Below are 14,291 nucleotides of genomic sequence, written 5' to 3' on the forward strand. Positions count from 1 at the left end.
ACATTTTGTTCAGGGATCAATTTACTCCTCCCCCTTGCTGATGATCCTTCCGTTCTTTCGCTCTGCTCACTCCATCTTGGCAACTTGGGGACCCTACATTTACATGCTATGATGATCGATTTCATTTAATATCGAACAAATTTACAATTTTCTGTCCGTCCTTGATATCATGCTAAGTAGAATGAGTTTCTTGATACAGTGGCGTAAACTGAATTAGTTTCAAACACAGTACAGAATTTCTTGATTGAAAATCAGAGCCATTATTCCAGATCTAGACATTTCATAGGTTTTCAGAACTTCAGCTGACTTCAACTATTTCACCCTCTAAAACAAGTTTATCAATTTAACACAGAGAAATCGGCAAACACTTAATATGTAGAATACATTCCATAGTATCCCAACTTTGATACTAGAGCTAATGAATTTGCCATCTATATAGTTGGATTTGATATGAAGCATTTGAAGGTTTTAGAAACCAAAATTTAAGTTTTTGATAAATGAGTAAACTTCAATGTTCAAATACCTCCACCTCTGGTTTAAAAAATGTCACTTAGGTGCCTTATGATTACTGTCAGCATTTACTGTAAGGATGTCTCATTAAGCCCTGTCAACCAATTCAGCAACTGGCATTGGTACCTAAAAACCAGAAACTGATGAAAGCATTCAATCTTTGACATAAGCATAACAAGGATCTGCACTAATTATATCACCATTTTTCACAAATATTTCCATGGATACGCATTTGAGGCAAGCAGTAAGTAATTTATAAATGTACAAAGTAAGAGCTATTTTGTTTGAGAAAACCGCCTTAATAGCCATACGTTTAAACCATACAGAACAACAAGAGAGTATTTATTCATCGATTAATCAGATAGAGCAACAAAAGCGCCTTCTGCCCCCGTCAAGAGATTGGTTGTTGAGATTCATCCCACTAGGGTTGCGCGAAGGCCATATTTTAACCAATCTCGTAGCTGCGAAAGAATTCGGAAACACAGAAGAACTGAACATATTAAAATATTGTCGTAAAAAGAAGTAAACTTACCCATTTCGTAGAACAACTCGTTGATGTTTTGCGCTGTCTTTGCAGAAGTTTCTAGGAAGTATAGCCCATTTTCTTCAGCATACTGCATGCCTTCCTGGAAAGTAGTAAGCACAACAAGTTTAACTCGTCCTTGGATACCGTCCTTTGAAGATAATATCTTCAAATTATGCAAGACCAAGAATCTAATGAAGTACAACGCTGGCGGATTTGTCTCAAAGGTGTTCGCATGACTAATTTTAGGTGAACCACCAAACGATCCAAACAGTTTGATTAGAAAAACACCATTATCAGTGATATGCTTTCCTCTCGACATTGAACAGTTTCATCGAATCAAAATCTTGTGTATAGTTAATTTGAAAAATATTAAACAATTTTAAAAAATATGGGAACTCGATCGAACTTAATAGAATACTGCCATTATTCTTAGCCAGGCAGAAGCTTTAGAAATTTTGATCAGTGTGAAGTCCTGTACGAAGCTTTGAGCTACTGTTAAGAGCCTAAAAATTCAAAACATATTCTGATTCCTGAGTGTCCATGTTCCTTGTGTTAAGTCCAAACACTGATATTTTCATTATTGACTGTTAGTAGGAAGATGAACATCCAATAATCTCCAATTTACAATTTTAAGCTTACGATCTAAACAAGTGAATTTGAAGAATTTTGAGTTATTAAGTTGTTTGGAGCCTTGAAGGCTTTGATTATTTTCTTTTCTCTTCTAATTTCAAGTCCTTCTTTACTGCCGAAGTACTGCTTTGGTTGTATAATGGCAAAAATTAGTGGCACACTAGCGGGTCACCACATCCCGCGATGTGGTGGTTTCACCACATCACAAAGTTCTACCGATTGCGATCCATCGACCGAGTTTTGTGTTGGTGTAACGACTCGACCTGCCAGTACTAATAATTCGTTGAATCCAAACCATCGATCCAAAATACTTAAACACAGTTAATATTTTTAGGGTATTTCGTCTCTTATATTTTCAATCACAACCCCTTTTTCATTCGATGTGAGAATATTTGGAGCATTCTAGTTGGACATAATGGCATAACCCATGTTAATCCAGGCTAGGCTGTGCCGGACCCCTTGCCCGGACTATTCCGAGTTGCTAGTCATCCTGACTATTCTTTTCTTTTCAATTCTTAAGATTTTAATCTTCTCGATCTCTTGAAATACCTTTCCATATTAATTTTTATAAAATATTGTTTTTTTGTTATTTATTTTGTAGATAGTCGCAGTCAAGGCATAAGATTGTTGCTACATTTTCCATGCCTTGCCAGGCACAATTACACATTTACACGACCTATATTAGAGAGTAATATTTCTATAAGATGTGTCTTCTCAAATGCACCCTTTTTAGTCGTTAGCTTTCACTATGTGCAAATCTTAAAGTACCGCAGAGTAAAATCTAACGGTAGAAAGAGTTGCGTCTCAAAAAGACTAGCATGATATATATATATATATAGAGAGCTACTATGCTATGTGTGTGCGTGTGTAGAGCTACTATGCTATTGGAAGCATAAGGGAGTTGGTACTTCCGATTTTTTAGCCCTTTGATCAAAGATTGTACGGTTACGATAATAGTGGTCCCTTTAGGGTTGAGTAGTCCCCCTAGGGTTGAGCGGTACCCATTGGGTAATAATATTAATCCAATGGTTAAAAATGATCAAGAGGGTTGATCTAAGGGCTAAAAAATCGGAAGCACTAATTACCTTATGCTTCCGATAGCATAGTAGCTCGAGTATAGATCCCTTTGTACTCATAAGTTTTTGGCCATTGGATCTACCCCTTTAACCATTTCCATCCATTAGCTTATACTATTCAACCAACCACCTACTCAACCCTAAGGGATCACTATCATCCTAACTAGGGACCACTATCATCCTAACCGCATATCTCTTTATCCAACGGCCGAAAACTTGAGTACAAAGAGGCCTATACTCATAAGAGTATAGTAACACTAGTCTATACAGAGTCTGGCTATATATATACACACACACAATGCTATCGATAGCACCAAGCATTGGGTGCTACCAAGTTTTCTGTTTTTAGATCTACCCCTTTGACCGTTTCCATATGTAGATCATACTATTCAACCAACCACCCACTCAACTCTAGGGACCATTATTTCATCTAAGGGCTAAAAACATAATAGCACCAATGACTTGGTGCCATTAAGGGTGCGTTTGGTTCGCATTATGAAAGATTACTAGGAATAAAAGATATCCGAGAATCTTATTCCTATTCATCCTATTACTAAGAATGTGAAATTCCTATGTTTGGTTCGCACGGTAATATTAATTAGCCATTTTATTTAATATTACTAAAAATATACAATTGATTAATTTATTTATTTATTTAATTTTAGATAATGTTATCAAAAGTTTTAACATCTTTTTAGAAAAAAGGGTGAGAGAGTATAAGTTAGAGAGCGTGAGCATAATTAAAAAAATAGAAAGAAAAATATAGTCGAAATTAGAGGGAGTGAGAGAGTTGAAATTTTAGAAAGAGAGAGAGAGAGAGCTTAGTTTAGAGAGAGAAAAAAAGTTGAATTTTAGAGAAAAAAATAAGTTTAGAGAGAGATATAAGGTTAGAGTGTAAAGAAAAATAATATCAATTAGCCGGCGGGTAGGAAGAAAGAAAGAGATTAGACATATTATGATTACCCCAATCCATTAATACGAGGATACCCACCATCTCTCAAGGGAATGAGATTAGTACTTTGGGGTGAATCTTATTTCCAAGTGAATCTAATATTACCAGCTAGATTACTTAGTGCGTTTAGCTAAACACCGTCATATTTTTTTATTCCCATTGGATTACTAGGAATCTTTAAAAGATAGCGCGAACCAAACGCACTCTAATAGTAATCTATCCTAGTTCTCTCTCTCTCTCTCTATATATATATATAACACCCTAGTTGTACGGAAATATTTGTATCCAAATTATATTTGCCTAACAAGAAAAGAGAGGGAAAATTTTACTCCTATCCTCTGGTTTCCCAAAACATACTTAGGGCCTATTTCTCATCCTAGAAGATACCAAGGCTACTTTTGTTTTTGGTTTTTTTTGATAGACAAGAAAGGGTTAGACTTGTTTTTCACACCCTTCAGAAAAATCTCTATAAGGCCCTTTTTAGTCCTGCCAACGTATTGTGCAAAAAAGAGATTTAGGTATTTTCATACAAATTTAGGGCTACTATTCCATGTTCAATGAACCCTCCAATCTGCGTTGCTTGAGCTCAGACATATCGCAGAAACAAGTATGCATGAGAAAACAGAGATTAGTCCCCATATAGCTTCATTGCTACCTTTTTCATTGGAATGAATACGAAAGATTCAGTCGAACTCAGGAGGAATTAACTCCATATATGATTGAATAGCAACACTGAATTTATAAGATTAATCCTCCTTACTTTTGAGGGTTCATTTATCTGACCCATTTAGTGTTTATACTGTAAGTGAGCTGGATATTCATATCGCTAACCTACAGTGTTTTCATTCAGAATATTCAAATTCTAGATATTCATTTAACTCTTCCTTCCTTTAAACTTGATGCGAGTAAAAACAAACCACTTAAGTTAAATGAAGAGTCTTAACAAGGAATTATGATATAATTATTACCTCTGCTTCCACCTTTCTCTTTGTTTCCAAGTCGGCCTTGTTACCCACCAATGCCATCACTAAATATGGATTCCCTGTAGTCGAATTGAATTAAAAGTGCACATAAGTTGATGAAATTATATAAAGATTTTAAAATGATGAGGACGACGACGGACAATTTATGAAGCAATATATTTATGGACCAAAATAACTATACTAGATGGTGGTGTCTTTCTAATTGTGTTGTCTTGCTACTGTGGTTCGCTTTTATTGATCACTTAAAATCTACTTCACAACCAAATAACAAGGATCCTAGTTATTCAGAAAAGTACTAATTATTCCTTCTTTATTTGATAATCCCTATGAGCCGAAACAAGTAATAATGCAAAGTATGAACTGAAACAAGTTGCGATAATGGTGCAGAATAAGAATATTTTGAAAGCAAATAATCAGGACAGTGCATGTCACCTTGTCTTTGAAGTTCTTCAACCCACCTTTTAGCTCGAGTAAACGAATCCTTGTGGCAAAGAAGCATATTGTCAGCCATAGTAGTTAATAATCACAATAAGAACTCATGAATAGTTGAGTACAACTACTACTAAGTACCACTTACAAGTGAAGCCCCATTGTTTCCAGGTACTTAGCTTCATCTGTTTCTTTGGCTTGAGGTGAAAATATATTCCTAAATCAAAAGGCATCATATTGCTCTATCCTTGCCTAGGCTATTCTCCTATCTTAGGATTTTCTTGATGGTTCCTCCTGAGTTACATGAATCTAAACTACAACCAAGAATTTCGATTCTTTCAAGGCAAGTCACAACATTAAATCCTGGCTTTGTTTTTGAGAGAGAACTGCACTGATTTCCAATTTGGTCATTGACATTATATTGACAAATGAGATAGGGGGTGAATATATACAAAGTTATAAAAACAACCATAAGCTATGTGATCTACTGTCTGCGACTAACTATTCGAAATTTAGTCCGAAGCGAATCCATGTAGACGAATTCCAGTGCAATAGAGTATAACTTCAAAGAGCAAACGCGAATTTGTAAGACGACATTACGAGTATAATATGTAATAAACCACACATCTCGCTGCAGTGGAAATTGTAAAACTCATTTGAAATAAAACAAGCATGATCTCCACATGAATCGCAAGAAATAGAAATTAGTATAATTAACAGAATAGTAGTTACAGTTATATAGGAGTTGATGCAATTAACAAAACAAGCATTAGCTAGCATGAATCAAAAGAAAGAGATATTCACTTATAAAATAACAGAATACTACTACAAGATCCGGCTTCATTAGAATCATCCAAAGAAGATTCAAAGCAATAAATTACAAAAGGACACTAAAGGTATGAAGTAGAAGTCAGTGTAACATTTGGCGTAAGTCGCTATAATATATGACTTACAGTGCTTGAGATGTCATAAACAACGATTGCTGCAGCTGCACCGCGATAGTACATTGGAGCTAAACTGTGATATCGCTCTTGTCCTGCCGTATCCCATATATCAAACTTTACAGTAGCATCATTCAGTGAAAGAATTTGAGAGAAGAATGCTGCTCCTATTGTTGATTCCTGATGCAAGGATCGATTATCCTTTGTTACCATTTGCAAGTAGTTGGATCAAATAAGTTGAATAAATGTGAGAAGCCAAACCTGGCAATCAAAATATTGTCCTTTGATGAACCTTAACACTATACTGGTTTTCCCCGTTCCCATGTCTCCAAGAAGTACCTGGAATGAAACACATCTAGATTTGTGAGTCTATTTGATGCTAAATATTTGGATCTATGTGCTTTATATAAAGAATTTGCCGTTTATTAGCTCAAATAAAGGGACAAGAGGAGACCGACGTGTGTTGCAATCATTATGTACCAAGGATTTTAGGTGTTATTGCATGGGGTAGTGCCGAGCACTTGTCAAAACAGTACAGTACGGTCCATGCCATTCCACACAAAAATGTGCCGTTGCTAAAACTAATTGTGTCCCCACTCAATATGGTATGAAATATTTACTTTTCTTTGGCACCAATAAATTATAATTGTTTATTACATATTCTTTGTTAAATCTTTTGTATTTTATTGATATAATGACTTAATAATTTTAAAGAAAAAAAAGTTTTGAGCTGTGCCATCGGCACGAGAGTCGTATCTTACAATTATCTTGTCTGCATGGTATGGCATGTTGGGCATGGCCCATGCAAATGGACGCTTATTCTCAGCCCCGTACGCTATACACTACCCTCAAAAACATAAGAAATATATGGACAAGACTAACCATAACAAAAGCAAGCTAATTTAGTAAAGATGAGGATCTGGATGCTAAGTGGACTAGAATAGGTAAAATGAAAAATGTTTGTATCCAATACAGGTTAGAGGTGGTAACTCAAGAGGATAACGTGGATGAAAATTAAATGAGATAGCTTTACGCATATTTGGCAAGACATTATAATGCTCCAAGAAGGATAAGTACTTCATAGATCTAGAAAATGCCTCGAGAGCGATTGAAGGAGTAGAAGTGATGAGGAAGAAAGGAAGGAGAATAGAAATTTAACTCATGGGTTCATTGAGAACTTTGCAAGAAATAGAATTAAAGTTGAAAAAAAATCTGCATAGCAGACCCAAATAGTAGGAACTTATTGCTAGTATTTATTTAATTTAAAGTGATTTAAAGTTCGTTTTGACCTATAGGCCTCCTGGGTGGCCCAAAATCAAATGGGCTTTACCTGGGAGCTTATGCATCACTTACTACATATGAGTTTAGTCTTACATAGAAAACTCTTTTTTTGAGAGATAGGTAGCACGCTATCCGCTTCGTTTATTTTATTTAGAAATAAATTTAGATAGAAATGTGAATCAATTAGGATTCGAACTTGGGTCTCGGGTACCAACCACCAAGCCCTTTGCCACTTGCTCTAGAGACGGTCGGTGTCCTACATGGGAAACTCAATGACATGTAATAGTGCTTTATATACTGCATCGTCTCCATGTCACTTGCTTAGGTGATAATGAGAATGGTGCAACCCACTAAACACACGCACGCGCTCATAAACGAGCTGAGCTGGGGCCAGCCGCGCGCGCGGTCTTGGCTACCTTGTTCAGTTCACCTACATTTAAACCTTATCTCTTTTTTTTTTTGGAGCAGGGGAGTAGCCATTGGACCCATGCTCCCCTTTTGGCTGCCTGCAGCGGCTGTGCTTACTAGCCACCCATTGCGGCAACCAAGCTTATATAGGGAGAAGGGTATAGAAGAGGTCATATACATCTTAATCTTCTATATACTACTATTCTGAGCTTTACATTAACCTTCACTGAGTTTTACTGTTCTTCTAAGATTTACTCTATTTGCTGGAAGTCTATTTGGTTCGCGTTGGGCTACTCTGGAGACGTGCCGACGAAGTAGCTTGTGGTCATTGTTTTGCTAGAAACAATTGCCGAAGCCTCGCACATAGAGGGACAATCTTGCTTCTAAACTAGTGCCTTGCACACCTCCACCCCCCACACGCCTAATCTGTACTCTTTATCTCTGCAATATTTTGACAACAATTCTTGCATGTGATTTTTCAAAAGAGTTGTTTAAATGTTTTCAAATCAAAATATTTAAAAAGGTTAATTTTTGCTAAAAGAATTGTTGGAACAGATTGTGATAAAGGTATGAAATAGAAAGATTAAAAGGGCTTCAAGGCGTGTAGCAATGCCACTTTCCTTAAGGCTTAATCCGTCCCCACCGTTCTAACAATTTGGTGTGCACCGGGTCAACGAACAACCTCCCAGGATACAATGAAGCGTAAACCTCAACTGCGTTTGCACACACGAAGTCGAGCCTTTGAGCACTCACTCGATTAAGTTGTCAAAAGAAATAGAATATAAAACAAGAATGGAATTATTATGAATGAAGACTTCAACTCTTCAACTGTTTTCTGTCTGTATCCTTCTGCAACCAATGCTATGGACTTATATAGGCCACGAACGGGTGCTTCATGAAGTGACTATTCACGAAAGGGTGTTTCGTGAAGTGACTATTCATGAATAGGTGTTTCGTGAAGTGACCTTTCGATTGTGACTTTTCATTTGATCATAACTACCAAATAGTTATATGAATCAAGTTCAATGAATATAACCATTGATTCCAACGGGCATATGTACGAAGAGACACACTATAAAGATATGTCTTTTCATATCATATTCTTTCACTAAAAGTCACATCCTTTCACTCTAAAAGTCATACCCTTTGATTAGAGTTGCATCCATTCACTAAGAGTTGCATCCATTCACTAAGGATTGCATCCTTTCACGAAGAATCACATCCATAAACAAAATATATTATTTTAAAATTTTCCTTACAAGAATAGACTGTTTTCCAACACTTATGACATAAACAAGAAAAATGTGGAAAAGTAGTTTGTTCTGATGAGTCAATCAGAAATAGAGGCTATTAAATAGTAAACATATGCTGGACCCTTATCTAGCATACAATTCCTAGTCCTTGAACTAAAACAACATTAAATAGGCATGGAGCAGAACAAGAGTCATCCTATTTCCATGCTACTACCATGCTCTTTGGACTAACTTGAACACACAGTACTTTGATGATATCTTCAATACATTATCATTTTTTTTTTTTTTTTGAGAGATAGGTAGCACACTACCCACTTCGTTTATTTCATTTAGAAATAAACTTAGCTGGAAATGTGAATCAACTAGGATTCGAACTTGGGATCTCAGGTATCAATCACCAAGTCTTTTGCCACTTGCTCTGGGGACGGTCAGCAATACATTGTCATTTTGCACTCACCGAAAGATCCTCCTTATTTCTGACAAGGTGGATGAAGCCATATTTCGAATTTAATTGATTGCTAATTCATAAATTCAGCACGCGCGCTCAAAGTTACTACTTACTAATTAAGCTAGTTAGCACCAAGTAACTAGTAACAAGACAAAAACCATCCTGATGATTTACCAATAAAACCACGGCCTTATCCAACATAACATTTACAGTAAGATTCGTAAAAGTGTAATCTAGTCAATGGTATCAGAGTTCTTTCATCATAATCATCTGCAATGTATTTTAGGTGAACGGGCAAAGAATTAAAATGTATTATCTTACATCAATAACATTACAACATGAGACGGCTAAACACCTACTAAGGATAACTTTCCAACATCCAAGTCTAGCAGTAGAAATTCGAGTTTGCGAGTCATGCTTGTGTACAACAACTGTACATGCCGTGTAAATAAAACTTTATAAAATTACTGTTTTAAAAGATTAAAAAAAAGCAACAATGCAAAAAGAGGCTTTTTTTTCTTTGTTAAAACAATATTTCAATATTTTATAGTAAGAACCACGACCACATGCATAAAAGCAGATGCACAGAACTAGTAGCAGGAACTTAAAAAGAAAAAAAAAACATTCAGATCCCATTCTCATTTATTACAGAAAAAAAAAGCCTACTAGGGATTGTCATATAACACTTAATGTAATAAAACAACACTTTGAACTGTCTGGTTCAAGGTTTGTAATATTCTAGAAATATGCTTCTATATTTTGTATTTGGAGCGACAAATTTGTTATGAACTTATCAAGTCACTTGGGCCAGAAGGTTGTTACAAACTAACATATATATATACTTATTAAGCATGAAAATGAGAAAATCAGAATACCTCTTAACTTATGATAATTCAGTATTCCTACCGCCTAGAAATCTACAATAATTCCATTACTTAAATTGAATGATAATAATTTGAATATTTGTAATAAAAAATATACGTTGGATTATCGAAATATTACAAACCGTGCGCTTTGAAGACAAATAATAATAATAATAATAATTAGGATGACAGAGATTAAAACAAAAGGGAAAGACATACCCACCAGCTTGACCTGCAAGTTTCTGCTTCCCATCCTCGACATGAAAAAAAAAAAAAAACACAAGAAAAAGAATCCGGCGAAGTAAGAGGAGGAGTTCTTGATCAGAAATTGAGAGGAATGAAAAGCAGGAGAAGATGAAGAAAAAAAGGAAGCAATCAACAAACTCTTCTTCTGGTAGGTTTAAGCGTTGGAACGGTAGGTTGTGGAGTCCGACCGTTAGGTTCTCTGCTTGAAAGTTGAAACCACCAGTAACATTAATGGATGATTGCGTGTTTGCGCCCGCGGCCATTTAATTCGCTTTTTCAAAAATTCGCGAATAATTCGCGAATTAACTAACTGAGCTCACACATTCAATTATTTTACTGGTTATAGGGGGAGTGCTGGGGCTGTCAACGAGCCGACTCTTATTGGTCCATTTGTTAAACGATTCGAACACTAGCTAGCTCGTTAAAATATCGAGCTAAAAAAATTTAGCTTATGTTCAGCTCGTTTATTAACGAGTCAAACACCAGACGGTCCGCGGATAGTAAGTTAGATTGTCAGTTCTACTACCGGATAAAATCTTGAAAGAAAATGAGCAAAATAGAATCTAAATCTAATAATTAAAATTCATAAAATGTAGGTCTCTTTACAATTGGATTGAACTATCATTCAAATAGTTAAAATTTATATAATATATATAGAGAGAGAGAGCTGGACTGTTGTGCTTTTAGGAGCACGGAGGCCTCCGTGCTCCTAAGATATTTTCGTTGATTAAACTTTCGAAGTGACAATCGGCTCCGTTATACTTGATCTAATGTATTTGAAGTATTTAGAAAATAAATTTTACAATTTTTCAATATCATTTACCTAACAATTAAAAGAGTCAAAAATCAATAATTTTTAATGGTTGATACTTGCCGTTTTCAAGTTTGACGGTATAAAAGTATTCAAATCAGATTAAATTTTGATTGAAAATTCTTTATACTATCTACAGCAAGATCAATATCTCTAATCGAAAATTTTAGTACTATATCACCACTTTTTGTGACATTTTTATTTTCAGCCGTTGATTTTGAATCCTTTTGATCATTAGGTAAATAATATCGAAAAACTACAAAATTTATTTTTTAGATATTTCAAATATGTTAGATCATGTCTAACGGAGCCGATTGTCGATTCAAAAGTTTAATCATCGTAAATAGTTTTGGAGCACGAAGGTCTCTGTGCTCCTAACAGCACAACACCCCTGCTATATATATATATATATATATATATATATATATATAGAGAGAGAGAGAGAGAGAGAGAGAGAGAGAGAGTAGGGCTACTATACTCTTTTGAGTATAGTGCCTTTCATATTCATAAGTTGTTTTTGATGATGGGGCTTCCGAATCGATGATCCACTCCATTAAATATTATCTGGAGTATTTAAAATTTTTAAAAAATAAATTTCGTAATTTTTCAGAATCATAATAAAGTCCATTAAGCGGGTATAAAATGAACGGTCAAAATCGAACGACATCCTAAAAATAGTTGATCGGATCCTTCAATTTAAGATCAGAGTTATTGATCTTTATTTAGGCCGTGAATAAAATTTTCTATCGAAAATTTAACCTATTCCGATTCTTTTATACCGTTAATCTAGCAAGTATTCCATACTGGCCATTAAAAATTGTCAATTTTGTGAGCTTTTGATCGTAAGGTAAATGATGTCGAAAAATTAAGAAATTTGATTTTTAGAAGTTTTAAATACTCTAGATAATGTTTAACGGTATGGATTGACAATTCGAAAGCTTTATCATCGAAAACGACTTGTGAATACGAGAGCGATCGTACTCATAAGAGTATAATAGCCGGACTATATATATATAAAATTCACCTAGTTCTAACGGTCAAAAAGTTAACATTAAATACTATTCTAACACTATAGTATTATAATAGTGTTTACTTCCGAATCGTCACTCCGTTAAATATGATCTAGAGTATTTAAAATTTTTAAAAAATAAATTTCGTAATTTTTCAGAATTTTAATAAAGTCCATCAGGCAGGTATAAAATGAACGGTCAAAATCGAACGACATCCTAAAAATAGTTGATTGGATCATTCAATTTAAGATCGGAGTTATTGATCTTTATTTAGGCCGTGAATAAAATTTTCTATCGAAAATTCAACCTTCCGATTCTTTCATATCGTTAAACTAGCAAGTATCTAATACTGGCCATTAAAAATGGTTAATTTTGTGAGCTTTTGATCATAAGGTAAATGATATTGAAAAATTAAGAAATTTGATTTCTAGAAGTTTTAAATGCTTTAGATAATGTTTGACGATATGGATCGCCGATTCGAAAGCTTTATCATTGAAAACGACTTATGAGTATGAGAGCGATCGTACTTATAAGAGTACAGTAGCGGGACTATATATATATAAAATTCACCTAGTTCCAATGGTCAAAAAGTTAACATTAAATACTATTCTAATACTATAGTATTATAATAGTATTTAAATTAGGTGAATTATATATATATACAGGAGTCCAGCTACTTTCCTTTCAGGAGGACTGAGATCTTCGTCCTTCTAAGTCGCTTTAGATGATAGGGATTCCGAATCGATGATCGAAACCGTTAAAGTTGATCTAGAGTATTTATAACGTCTAGAAACTAAATTTTGTGAATTTTAAAATTCGTTATCAAGTTCATTGAAGAGTCGAAAAATAAATAGTAAAAAACGAATAACTTTGTGAAAATAAATGTTAGACTTTTTCAATCCATGATCGGAGTTATCAAATATTATCTAAATAGTATAAAAACTTTTCTATCAAAAATTTAAGCTATTTGGATTGTTCTATACTGTTAAACAAGCAAACGGCTCATAACGACAGTAAAAAATTATTGATTTTGTGATCCTTTGATTACTACGTAAATAATATTTAAAATTCATAAAATTTAGTTTATAAATACTTTAAATACTCTAGATTAATTTTAACGATTCCGAACATCGATTTGAAATCCCTGTTATCTAAAATGACTTAGAAGGGCGAAGACATCGGTCTTCTTAAAAGGATAGTAGGCCGAATTACTTGCGTGCAATAAATTTATGCGCACAGAGTTGCAAAAATCTGCCGCCCTCCACTTTGATCTGAACAATCTACGTTCATTGCATATCCTCCTTTTAAGATCCTTTCCTACTGTCATTATATATTTATTTAAGGATTAATTTCATACAGGTCCCTAGAAACATAGTAAATTACAAATATATCTCTATAAAGTTAAACTTTCATATATTGTCCCTATAAAAGTCTAATATTTTCAAATATATCCCTCTGGTTTATTACTGTTAAAAGCACTGTTTATTTTATAAGTAAAATAATGTTTTTGCCATTACAAATATGTCCCTCCAAAAGTCTCCACTGTTAATTGAAGAGGAGTAAAATGATCAATTCATCTCGTTAACTAACTAGGGTTAATTATTTTACCCATGGTTAACTAATTTTTTCTAACGGATCCTCATGGCATGAAACATATTTGAAAATGTCAGAACTTTTATAGGAAAAATATATGAAAGTTGAACTTTATAGGAATATCTTTGTAATTCACTATATTTGTAGGAATATATATGAAATTAATCCTTTATTCAAATAGTTTTTTTATTATTTTCAAAGTTCAAATGGTTACCTCAAAATGCGAACTACATCAAAGACTGATGATCACTTCGTGTTAAAAAGTACTGCAAAAGAAAGATTTTTTTTTTGTGAGAGAGAGAAAAATAGTAAATTTTATCTTAGAAATGAA

General features: G+C 34.3%; 1 protein-coding gene across 3 annotated transcripts; it reads right to left on the minus strand.

Moving 5' to 3' along the window:
• LOC109725358 (ras-related protein RHN1-like) lies at positions 677–10,852 on the minus strand. 3 transcript variants are annotated; one of them, XM_020254515.1, is made up of 8 exons: positions 10,685–10,845; positions 10,524–10,542; positions 6,309–6,386; positions 6,060–6,227; positions 5,110–5,158; positions 4,663–4,736; positions 1,043–1,136; positions 677–971 (listed from the first exon to the last, which is right to left on the minus strand). In XM_020254515.1, exons 1-8 carry the CDS (start codon positions 10,807–10,809, stop codon positions 868–870), a joined length of 711 nt encoding a protein of 236 aa, XP_020110104.1. In that variant the 5' UTR covers positions 10,810–10,845; the 3' UTR covers positions 677–867. The 3 variants fall into 3 exon arrangements, with proteins under 3 accessions (XP_020110104.1, XP_020110103.1, XP_020110105.1); XM_020254514.1 differs by having other exon boundaries at positions 677–1,136; positions 10,685–10,852; XM_020254516.1 differs by lacking the exon at positions 10,685–10,845 and having other exon boundaries at positions 677–1,136; positions 10,520–10,653.

The sequence above is a fragment of the Ananas comosus genome, linkage group 20, assembly GCF_001540865.1.
Source record: "Ananas comosus cultivar F153 linkage group 20, ASM154086v1, whole genome shotgun sequence".
Lineage (NCBI taxonomy): Eukaryota > Viridiplantae > Streptophyta > Magnoliopsida > Poales > Bromeliaceae > Ananas > Ananas comosus.

Coding starts and splice junctions, on each gene's coding strand:
- LOC109725358 (XM_020254514.1), bottom strand. CDS start 10,809: ATGGCCGCGGGCGCAAACACGCAATCATCCATTAATGTTACTGGTGGT. Junction 5,159..6,059: donor TTTATGACATCTCAAGCACT/GTAAGTCATATA, acceptor CTTTGCCACAAG/GATTCGTTTACTCGAGCTAA. Junction 1,137..4,662: donor AGAGAAAGGTGGAAGCAGAG/GTAATAATTATA, acceptor ACTACTTTCCAG/GAAGGCATGCAGTATGCTGA.